The sequence below is a fragment of the Helicoverpa zea genome, chromosome 1 (genome assembly GCF_022581195.2).
Source record: "Helicoverpa zea isolate HzStark_Cry1AcR chromosome 1, ilHelZeax1.1, whole genome shotgun sequence".
Classification (NCBI taxonomy): Eukaryota; Metazoa; Arthropoda; class Insecta; order Lepidoptera; family Noctuidae; genus Helicoverpa; species Helicoverpa zea.
In genome coordinates, this window is record NC_061452.1 from 52,464 (window position 1) to 64,768 (window position 12,305).

General features: G+C 42.7%; 1 protein-coding gene across 1 annotated transcript; it reads left to right on the forward strand.

Annotated features, from left to right (window-relative positions):
* Positions 1–887: 887 nt before the first annotated feature.
* Positions 888–5,979, forward strand: LOC124633304 (probable malonyl-CoA-acyl carrier protein transacylase, mitochondrial). Its single transcript, XM_047168481.1, has 2 exons — positions 888–1,595; positions 5,039–5,979. Exons 1-2 carry the CDS (start codon positions 1,216–1,218, stop codon positions 5,859–5,861), a joined length of 1,203 nt encoding a protein of 400 aa, XP_047024437.1. The 5' UTR covers positions 888–1,215; the 3' UTR covers positions 5,862–5,979.
* Positions 5,980–12,305: the final 6,326 nt, after the last annotated feature.

Genomic DNA, 12,305 nt, shown 5'->3' on the forward strand with positions numbered 1-12,305 from the left:
AAAAATAGGAATATCATTAATAATAAGGAAAAGTTGAAATTCAGCCATTTCTAAGATAGGCACAGACAGACGAACAAACCACCAAAATTTAATGCAAAAATATCTTTTGATGTTTATAAAGTAGAAAGCAGGCGAGGGAAATTAGGAGGGGTACTCAACGAGGTAGTAGAAAAAGTTGATCGGAACCAATCATGAAGGAATATCTTGAGACTATCGGTTGAAATATAATCATTGGCAAGGATATTGAGCCCTGACCTTCACCTGCGCAGAAGTGATTTATTGGTTTATTGCCATAAGTGTACGATGCGCAAAGCGATCCCCACTCTTCCGCCGAGAGCTCATTATCCGTGCAGATAACTAACTTTACTTCTCTGGGCCTCCACACTACTCGAATTCACCTGACCTCTACTTCGCACTTTCCTAAACTTCGCGCGAGGAGTCTGGAGGGCGTTTTACCAAATACTCTGTGCAAACGATTATTTTTGTAACCTTACGATTATCTCTTGACCGTCAATAATTGCATTATATTGGGATAAAAATATATTATAATCTTTAACATTAATTCTGAGTGTAAAATTACGCAATTTTATTGCAGTTGAGGTCTTGAAGTTGTGAAATAATTTGAGTCGTTTAAAATTGTGTTATTGCGCAATTAAATGCCTTCTAGGGACCACCATAATAATAGTTGATGAAATTTCAAACTATCTCTTGGGTGGCCCGTGGCCTTGGCCCTTGGACAAACAGTGACATCGTGGAATGCAATGAACTAAAAATCCAACCCAACACGGTCTGTTGCGCAATTTAATTGATCGTCGAGGAAGCACCTTAGATCCATGTTTAGATTCTTGTCACAAGTGTCACAGTCAATTGTGACAGTGACAGAGCGTAGTTATCGGAAGGGATTATTTATTTTTTATTTTGTGCAATTTGTGATTGACAGACATTGAAGGAATAAAAAATAACCTCAAAGTATTACTTTACAAACCTTGCGATGTTGAATCGTAAAAAATAACTCCATCGGTTTCAGATCACTCCAAATATTCACTGTAATGTAACCTAGAGGTTGAAGTAAATTTTTAATCATAACACTTTTAGTTACTACCTATGAGATTTGTTTACCTGCCATCCATACCAACATAGAATACAAGTTAATAAAATAATTAGGTACAGACACTATCATAAATAAACCGCGTCAGTTTTATTACTAGGGTCAAGATGATTTATTTCAAAGAAATGAGGCATATCAATCGGATGTTTTGCAACATTTGCTCACCGCCAAAATTTGCAAGGGCATGTTCCAAGAGCTCACAAGTAAACGGTAATAAAACGGATGAAAGTCCGCTCCGTCGATTATTGGACGAGGCCAGCACGTACGGAGAAGCCGAAACACAAGCTGCGGAACCGGAGATGCGCTGGGCCACGCAGCCGTACGCGGCGCGCGCGAGCCCGAGCGAGCCGCCGCCGCGCGTGCTGCCGCGCGACACCGCCGTGCTGCTGTTCCCGGGCCAGGGCTCGCAGTACGTCGGCATGGGCCGCCGTCTGATGGACATCCCTGCCGCGAAACGACTCTATGAACTTGCTTCTACAGTTGTTGGGTAATACTTAAATATGTAATTATAATTCGTTTATAATTATTTAAAAAATTCGAACATTCAGAAGATCTGGTCCCGTACAACCTCCACAAAACAAACTAATTTATTTATTCATTTTAAAACAACAGATATTCTACAATCTAATTAGTTCCTGGTATTTGACTGATACTATGTACTTGCAATGTAACATAATGTATGTATGTAATAAAGTTGTTGACAGTTGATGAAAGCAACAAGAAAGGTATATGGGTCAGGGGGAAACTTGCCTCTGGGCTGCGGCCCATATTCCACAGAGTAGGTACTAACAGTTGGGAAAACTACCAAATGCTTTGTCTAGCTAGAACACAAGCCTCCTAATTGAAAAAAAAAAGACATGTATATATCCCCATTCAGCTTCAACTGTAATTTTGTAACATTCTATATATTTATGCAATATATTAGGTGTGTCGTTTACAATCACATTAATTGAAATGCGTTAATATACTGGTTAATATATGTCGATTAACACAAAGAAAAAAGAAAAATATGTAAAAACAATAATAAAAAAATTCAAACAAAGTAAATAGAATAAGACGGCTGGCAGGAGCTGGATGCAAGAAGCCGAAAATCGATCTCAGTGGCGTGCACTTGGAGAGGCCTATGCCCAGCAGTGGACTGCGATAGGCTGATGATGATGATGATGAAATAGAATAAAAATGTGCGAAAATGAGAACACCATATAAAACTAAGGGTCATGGCACAGCATAGCGGCACTGCAACAGCACGGCTCCACACCAGCATTTAAGTTGTCATTCAATTTAGAGCATTAAATCGTGTATCTTCTTCTTCGGGTGGCTCTCCACTACTGGAGGTTAGCCGTCAGCTCAGCAAATTTTTTCCTATCTTGTGCCAAGCGAAACAGGTCCTCAACGCTGGCAATACTCGTCCACTCTCGGATGTTCCGCAGCCAAGATTTCTTGCGCCTTCCAACGCGTCTTTTACCCTTTATTTTGCCCATCATTATTAGTTGCAACAGTTGGTATTTATCGTTTCTCAGTACATGACCAAGATAGGCAACTTTTTTGCGTTTGATGGTCTGCAACAATGCCCTGGTTTCACCGACGCGTTGAAGTACCTTCTCGTTGGAAATTTTCTGCATCCAGCTTATGCGTAGCATCCTGCGGTAACACCACATCTCGAAGGCTTCAAGCCGCTTTTGGGTGTTCACAACATTGCGATTGCACAGAACTTTCCGCATATTTTGGAATGTTGCTCGGGCAATTTCGATACGGGTACAAATTTCTTCGTCGCTTTCCCATTTTTCATTCACCCAAGCACCGAGATACTTGTAATGCTGAACCTGTTCGAGATCTGAGCCTGCAATACTTAATTGAGGGGCCGAGATGTGGGTACCAGATGCAACCAGGTACTTAGTTTTGGTAACATTCATATTCAAACCTGCTCTTAGACTGCACTCGTGAACTCTGTTCAATATAGACTGCAGGTCTTGTTGCGTTGAGGCCAGAAGTACTGTATCATCGGCGTATCTCAAGTTATTGACTACCTTGCCATTTGTCGTGATTCCGACTTCGAGACCTTCCAGAGCTTCTGTTATAATTGCTTCAGAGTACAGATTGAATAATAACGGTGACAGAATGCAACCTTGGCGGACTCCCCGGCAGATATCAATTTGGTCAGTCTCCGAATTTTCCACCCTTATATTCGCTGTTTGGTTCCAGTACAAATTCTTTATAATTCTAAGATCTTTCCCATCTAAGCCAATATCTGTCAAACGTTGCATAAGTATCTCGTGCTTGATACGGTCAAAGGCCTTTTCATAGTCAATAAAGCACAAGATAACATCACTTTGCATATCCTTACACTTCTGTACTAGAACATTTAAGGCAAAGAGTGCTTCTCTAGTTCCCATGCCAGAACGAAAACGAAATTGGCTTTCGCCAAGTTGTTCGTCACACTTATATCGTATTCTAAGGCGGATGATAGATAAGAATAACTTTAGAACATGACTCATTAGGCTTATAGTACGGTATTCAGAGCACTTCTTTGCTTTTGCTTTCTTTGGAAGTGTGACAAACGTGGACCTTAGCCATTCTTCGGGTAGACTGCCAGAATTATATATTTGGTTGAATAGTAGGGTCAAGGCATCTAGGTGTTGATCTTCGAGGAGTTTGAGTAATTCCACAGGTATATTATCAGGGCCCAATGCTTTACCCGTTTTAGCATGTGTTAGTGCATGTTTCACCTCGGATTTCAAAATAGGTGGACCAGTGTCATCCAAAAGTAAGTGATCAACAGGTCTTGAGTTGTCTTCAAACATTTTTTGGATATACTCACTCCAAAGTTTCTTTTTGTTTTCCAAGGTCACTATGAGACCTCCCTGCTCATCCGACAATAGGTTTGAACAAGTCTTCTTATGAGTGCCAGCAAGGTCTTTAATTTCTTTATGCAAGTTAAAGCTATCGTGCTTTCGCATGAGCTCTTCGATATGCTTACATTTATTTTCATAAAAAGACTCACGGGTTATTCTTATGCGTTTCCTTATCAGCTTGTCTAATTCATTGTATTTAGTCGGATTGTTCTTAGATATCCTGCGTTCTTGCATCAACTGTAGAATATCGGTAGTCATCCATTGCTGCTTCCTGATTTGCGGAGATGGCTGAAGTAAATTTTGACCAATATTCCTGATGGTATCCTGAAGTGCGGAACATATCTCAGTCGTGTTCGACGGCTTGGCTAACTGTTTATCTGCCCATTCGTTTATGGCCTTTGCAGCTTCTATTCTAATAGTGGGTTCTTTTAAGTTTTTCACATCTATATCTAAATCGTGTATATTATAATATATTTCGTAATGTCAATATGAAAAAGCCAACGGCGAGCAGTCTGCGCGCTTGCCTCTACCACACAACTCGGCTCGCAGCCCGCGTGCTGCAAGCGAGCAGACCTCATGCGTACAGCGCGCCGACGGCATGCTCATTACGCGCCGACTCTGAGTCGGCAGCGAAACAACGTCATTACGTCGTGTTCAATCATAACTGTCTTAAAATAATATTGAGTTTGCCGTAGTCTAAATTCGAGGCGACGCCGTGCTGCAGCCGTGCTGTTGCGGTCATTATCTACAAACAACTGAAATTCTCCCTTGAAAACTGACAGCTGTCAATTGATCAAAACATTCGATACTCCTAACTTTATCTCTGCTTTACACATGTTGTTGTAAATTATAAAAACGAGGGGTGGGTTGTTTTTTTTTTTACAATTTGCCATAGAATATCATAAATATGCGATAGGATTTAATGTGATTGTGAACGACACCCCCTGTATATTCTCAGTAGCGGCGGGCATCGCCTTCTCCAAACCTCGGGTTTGGTTCGGAACACAACAGTTGAAGTACTCTAGAGTCATGCTCGATACCACAAGGTAATTTGAGTAATATCGGAGGTGGCGTGCAGGTGGGACGTGGGCCGCGTGTGCGTGGAGGGGCCCGAGGAGGAGCTGGAGCGGCGCTGCCAGACGGCCGTGCTGGTGACGTCGCTGGCGGCGCTGGAGCGCGCGCGCGAGGAGCGGGCGGGCGCGCTGCAGCGCGTGCGGGCGGCGGCCGGCTTCTCGCTCGGCGAGTTCGGCGCGCTAGTGTTCGCGGGCGCGCTGACGCTGGAGACGGCGCTGCGCCTCGTGGAGCTGCGCGCCGCCGCCATGCTGGCCGCGGCGGCCGAGCGGCCGGGCGGCATGCTGACGCTGTGGCTGGGCGCCGACGCGCAGCTGGGGCTGGCGCTGCTGCGCGCGCGCGAGCACGCGGCCGAGCGCGGCGTGGCGCAGCCCGTGTGCCAGGTGGCCAACTACCTGTACCCGGGCTGCAAGGTGGTGGCGGGCGACGAGCCGGCGCTGCGTTGGCTGGAGCGGCACGGGGCGGAGCTGGGCGTGCGGCGGGCGGCGCGGGTGCGCGTGGCGGGCGCGTGGCACACGCCGCTGATGGCGCGGGCGGAGGCGGCGCTGCGCGAGGCGCTGGCGGCGGCGGAGGTGCGGGCGCCGCGGCTGGCGGTGGTGTCGTGCGTGGACGCGCGGGCGTACGGTGACGCGCGGGCGGTGCGGCGCGGGCTGGCGCGGCACGTGGCGCGGCCGGTGCGCTGGGAGCAGACGCTGGCGGCGCTGTACTCGCGGCCGCGCGGGGAGCAGTTCCCGCTGACGCTGGCGCTGGGCCCGGGCTCCACGCTGCGCTCGACGCTGCGACAGGTGAACGCGCGCGCCTGGGACTCCTCGTTGCAGATCGACGTGTAGGGCCGGTGTGAACGGCAAAATCGAAATAATCTTTTTGTATAATTATAACAATATATAGGTATCATTTGTAGTTATAGATTAAACTAATTAGGTAGTATAAAAATCATGAGAAAATCAATGAATTTGTTTGCCTTTTGCACTCTGAAATCGAGTGAGCGTCCTCACATCAGGGGCCCGATTCTCCTAATTTTACTTAAGCGACCTTCGATTGACGTTCGACTCGATTCGATTGAGATCCAATCCCGACTCTTTTACTATTGAAGCGTATGTGGCATTCCGCTATTTTTTCTTTGAAATAAACGTTTTTATTCTTTTCTGTCATTCAATAATGAATCATTTTGTCTGCAAATGTTTTACGATTGCAAAATGATTGCACGGCAAACTACCGTATAGACCAAAATCACCAAAATAGCAGACCAATCGCACACCAATCAAATGTCAATCGAATACGATTGGTCTTTTATTAGTAGCAGAATGCCCGATATGGTTAAAACTGCTATTGCGATCATATTGCGATTCGATTTCTATTCGAGTTTGACATTATTAACTTAGGAGAATCGGGCCCCTGTCTGTCTGTCGTCCCGAGGCCCGACTCGATTACGATTGAAACGTATGTGGCATTCCGCTATTTTTTCTTTGAAATAAACGTTTTTATCCTTTTCTGTGATTCAATAATGAATCATTTTGTCTGCAAATGATTAACTATTGCAATATGATTGTAGAGCAAACTACCGTATAGACCAAAATCACCAAAATAGCAGACCAATCGCAAACCAATCAAATGTCGTTGGAATACAATTGGTCTTATATTAGAAGCAGAATGCCCGATATGGTTAAAACTGCTATTGCGATTCGATTTCTATTCGATTTTGAGATTATTAACTTAGGAGAATCGGGCCCCAGTTCTCTATGTTATAGCAGGCCCCTGTCACTCGACGTACTTGCACGCGATAAATGCCTACCGCTCGCTGGGTTACCGGTAGCCCCACGCGGCTCAGGGGCCCGATTTTCCTAATTTTACTTAAGCAACATTCGATTGACGTTCGACTCGATTCGACTGCGATCCAATCCCGACTCGATTACGATTGAAACGTATGTGGCATTCCGCTATTTTTTCTTTGAAATAAACGTTTTTATCCTTTTCTGTGATTCAATAATGAATCATTTTGTCTGCAAATGATTTACGATTGCAAAATGATTGTACAGCAAACTACCGTATAGACCAAAATTACCAAAATAGCAGACCAATCGCACACCAATCAAATGTCAATCGAATACGATTGGTCTTTTATTAGTAGCAGAATGCACGATATGGTTAAAACTGCTATTGCGATCATATTGCGATTCGATTTCTATTCGATTTTGACATTATTAACTTAGGAGAATCCGGCCCCAGGGCTTTCAACAGTTACACGCGCCGCGCGCGTTCCAATATTATTATTTTTATTTCGTGGCATGTTATGCTGTTGTTTTTTATTAGGTTTTTTAAGCTACCTAACAAACTGATGGATTATTTTGAGTTGTGTTGGTTTATATGCGACTATTGTAAGATTTAGAAACATTTTATATTTGTGAACTTATCTAGTAATTCTATTTTTTTTTTTAATAAATTAATACTTATCTACTTTATGATTTTAACAACAGAGATCATTAGATACTTATTTTACTTTAGATACCTACTTAGTTATATGAACTGTATTTTGAGTTTGTGAGTTTTGTAGCTCAAAACACATCTCGAGTGTAAGTAGGTATAGTTCTGGTCCAACTTAATGACGACTCGGAACATTACGCGTGTCGCTACGCGGAAACCAATTTTAGGTATGTATCAACACTCGACGAAGTTGTACCATATGGGGTATGGCACTTGCGCTCGAAAAATAGTTGGAAACCGCCTTTGATTTTGACGAAAGCTTTATTTAAGTACTTACCTATGCTTACGTATTATGTAATATTTAGTAATATGTACTCATACTCCATTTTAGTAGGCAATACAATAGTTAACTAAAGAAAAATATTCTTGATATTAATTACTTTTTATTTATTTTTTTATTTATTTATTTTTATTTGTTCCTTTATTTCAGGCAACTAGGGCCCATAGAAAATACAATACATAAATAAATGACATTACAAAACTTATAAACTAATACATACAATAATAAAATAATTAAAAGCTAGCCCCGCAGGGCATCTGAGGCGGATGACGGGGAGTAGCGACCCCGCGGGGCTATATATCCGGGTGCTCCAGGGAGAGTATACTGTCCCCCATCTCCGGCCTGCCGGAGTGAAGCATGACGGGGATAGGTCTCCCGCCTCTTGGCTTGCCTTCATCGGCCGGTCAGAGTGGAGTCGCTAGAGTAGGGCTAGCAGCCCGCTCGGAGGGTAGGTGCCTCGTGGTAAGTGGCGAGTGGGCCGGTGATGCTGGACCCACAGGGAGCGCGTGATCTGCGTTTAAAGTCCGCCGAGGTATCCTCACACTTCAGCCGCTCATGTACCTGTTGCCCTCTTGTTGCTATTCAGTGACTGATTCCCGGGGGCCCAGTAAGTGAGTTGGCGAGTCTCCACCTGCCATTTTTACGTGTGCAAACATTGTTATCGGCAGGTGCCATAGTTCCCATAGTCTTCCCATTCCTAGTCCACTAACATCCCATCGCAATAGCCCAAGTAGTTTTCCTCCATAGTTAGCAATAGTTTAGCACAGAACCGGGGATTGCCCCTGGGTACATTTCTATAGTGTATACGGGGATAATCGTCGGTTTTGTGTCACCATTTCATTAAAGTCACTTGGAGAGGCCTATGTCCAGCAGTGGACTGCGATAGGCTGATGATGATGATGATGATGATTTCATTAAAGTTGTCTCAAAAGGGCTTCAGCGTGTTGGCTTCGGCCCCACGTTCGCCTCCCAAAAATCCGGGACTCTATAGTCCCGAGGTCTGGTAGAGACACAAAAAAATAATTAAAAGCTACGTGTTTACACGAATAGGCGGTGTCATGTTGCACTTCGTGGTGTCGCGTAACCTCCCGCGGAATCGCCGCCGGAACACGACACCCTTCGGCCAAAACTGTTCTTGGAACATGTCGAGATGCTGAGTCGGCACACGTACCACAAACGATTTAAAGTTCGTGTTATGATTCGATTCTAACTTCTCGACCCTCAAAGTCCTGGGGCCCGATTCTCCTAAGTTAATAATGTCAAAATCGAATAGAAATCGAATCGCAATATGATCGCAATAGCAGTTTTAACCATATCGGGCATTCTGCTACTAATAAAAGATCAATCGTATTCGATTGACATTTGATTGGTGTGCGATTGGTCTGCTATTTTGGTTGTTTCGTTTCCATAAAGAAAACAAAACGTAATTTAACAAAATCAATTTAGTTTCATACTTGTTGTTCTGGTATCCTGCGGGAGCAGTATCGAAACGCCAATCTGTTGGTTGTTCATGTACGCACATTGACCAATCAGAATCGGGCATGACTCGCGCGAAGCTCGTTCGAGTCACCAATGCCGGCAAGCGCTCAGTTAGTCGTTGAAGAAAAAACGAAATCACGCGCGCGAACACGACAATATCGCTGCCCATCAACCTAAACCAACAAAACCGACTGCAACTCCTAGTTTTTTGGTGTGAAATCATCTCAACCAGCAGACCAAAGCATCCCGGGATCAGAACGGACTGGAAGCTCAACGGCCAGTGCAGGTCGCAGCCCGGATTCGCAAGGTATGTGCGTGCACTGTATCTTTGCTGTTACCTGTCCAGGAATTACTCGAACAACAAGTGTTTTATCGTAAGACCAAGATCTGGGGCCCGATTCTCCTAAGTTAATAATGTCAAAATCGAATAGTAATCGAATCGCAATACGATCGTAATAGCAGTTTTAACCATATCGGGCATTCTGCTACTAATAAAAGACCAATCGTATTCGATTGACATTTGATTGGTGTGCGATTGGTATGCTATTTTGGTAATTTTGGTCTATACGGTAGTTTGCCGTGCAATCATTTTGCAATCGTAAAACATTTGCAGACAAAATGATTCATTATTGAATGACAGAAAAGAATAAAAACGTTTATTTCAAAGAAAAAATAGCGGAATGCCACATACGCTTCAATAGTAATCGAGTCGGGATTGGATCTCAGTCGAATCGAGTCGAACGTCAATCGAAGGTCGCTTAAGTAAAATTAGGAGAATCGGGCCCCTGGTCTCCCCAGAGTAGTACCACGCACCGTAATTACATTTCGGCCGGTGCAAGTTGCTACATCTTTTTGGTGCCGAAGCCCGGGAGCTTCCATTTCATTCTTACCGCCATATTGGTTTTCTGGTTGAAAAAACGCAACTTGGAATAATCTTGACCGATCTATTGTTTTAACAAAACATATCTAACAATCTAACAATTATCGTATTGCGAGTTATCCCATCAGAACTATCGTATCATTCCATTAACCCATTAGAAGTCACTGTACCTACTCGATTGAGTACAGTCACATTCCTACGTGGAAATAACAGATCTCGTAAAGTTAATGTAGTTAACTTGTTATTTTACTTGATTATAACACCCTTTTATGATATGAAAAATATTATGTGCGTAGCGTGTTTTTTTTTTTCTCAAAAAATCCAAATATTTTCCCAAAAAAAAAAAAAAACATATTTTTCTTGTATTTTGTGTTTTTCTGTTCTCAATTCTATATGAAAACAAAGAAAATTCCAAAATAACATAAGTACTTTTTGTTTGACCTCTAATGGGTTAACAATCATTTCATTCACGAGTGTCACGTTTACGAGCTATCACCAATTAGGTAGTTATCGAACAGAAACTTCTAACAATTCCGGAGCGTGTGGGTACCTATGCCGATCTAACTACAAATAACGTACTGCATAGGTATTCCTGCTTGCTGGTTAAATAATTATTGTGGTGAAGTAGAAATGTGCAATCACTTTTAACAATTTATCGGTGCACACTTTTACAACTCGCAATAAGTACCTAATAAGGGTCAATAGGCATGATGACAGTAATTAAAAATCATTAAAATATTATACTTATTAAATTAAAGTTGAAGCTTGGAATATAAAACGCGCATTGTTTTCTTTTTTAATAATGTGATTAATATTTATTTTTATAAAATAAAACTACGAAATAAGGTAATCCGCCATGATATCTTGAACACCAATCAGAGCGCGTGACGTCACCTTTTGGTCGACGCATTAAAAACTCGCACAAACGTCACATTTCGTATTGTAAACTTCCTCTGCGAATCTCTGTGTTTTCATTAATTAATTGTTTATAACGAGTACTATTTGAATGTAAATGTTATTAAAATCGAATATAAAATAGCACGAATCATGAAGCAAGGATTGATTAGGCAAACGCTAATTTGCCTAGAATCGATATATGCTAGGAGAGCTTTTGGCATCAAATAAAGATATCTTTAGGATGCAAAAAAGATGTATTATGTCTATGTGTAAACTAAAAGTAACAGACAGTTGTGCACCTTTTTAGGGTTCCGTACCCAAAAGGTAAAACGGGACCCTATTGTTTTCGCTCCTCTGTCCGTCCGTCCATCCGTCCGTCCATCCGTCCGTCCGTCCGTCCGTCCGTCCATGTTGGATTTTTCACAGATGATATATTTCTGTTGCCGTTATAACAACAAATACTGAAAATTTGAATAAAATAAATAATTTGGGTGGCTCCCATACAACAAACGTGATTTTTTTTTATGGTACGGAACCCTTCGTGGGTAAGTCCGAGTCGCACTTGGCCGGTTTTTTACCATTTAGACCTCGTACAAAACCTATATTATACTAGAATCTAGAAAACTATGTAAAAACTTACATCAAAGTGATCTAAACAAAAATAATGGTGTGGGTAAAAAATACTGGGCAATATTGGTTTTGAATCTCGCCTTGCAAGTTTAAGCCACTTTTTTCGTATTTTTTAATGTGAGAAACCAGAGAAACGTACACAAATAACTTAAAATGAGTTGTTATGGATGTGTTCTTACACTGGGGGACCCCACACCACTTATACACTTTCGAATTCATATTTAATAATACAAAAAAACTTAATTATTGAACGAGCGTTGTTTACTTGCATCTTGTCAACCCAAGGCGTGACGTCACAAGTGACGGCATGACACTGACAAGCGTTTTCGCGCCGGATTCAAAGTGGACAGAGAAAAATGCAATTATTTGACAAAAAAACTTTTTTTTAAATTAATGATAATCCGTATAAAATAGACGTATACCTACATCATACAAAGGAATTTAAAAATTTGTCATCATGCCTATTCCCACTGAAAGAGCAGCGGCCGGCAGCGGCCGTAATTGCAAGGCAAGGGATTGAGCGCGAGCGCGGCGGGCCGCGCGGCGCCGCGCTCTTACATTTTCCGTGCTCTTACGGCCGCTGCCGGCCGCTACTCTTTCAGTGGGAATTGACCCTAAACGAATGAT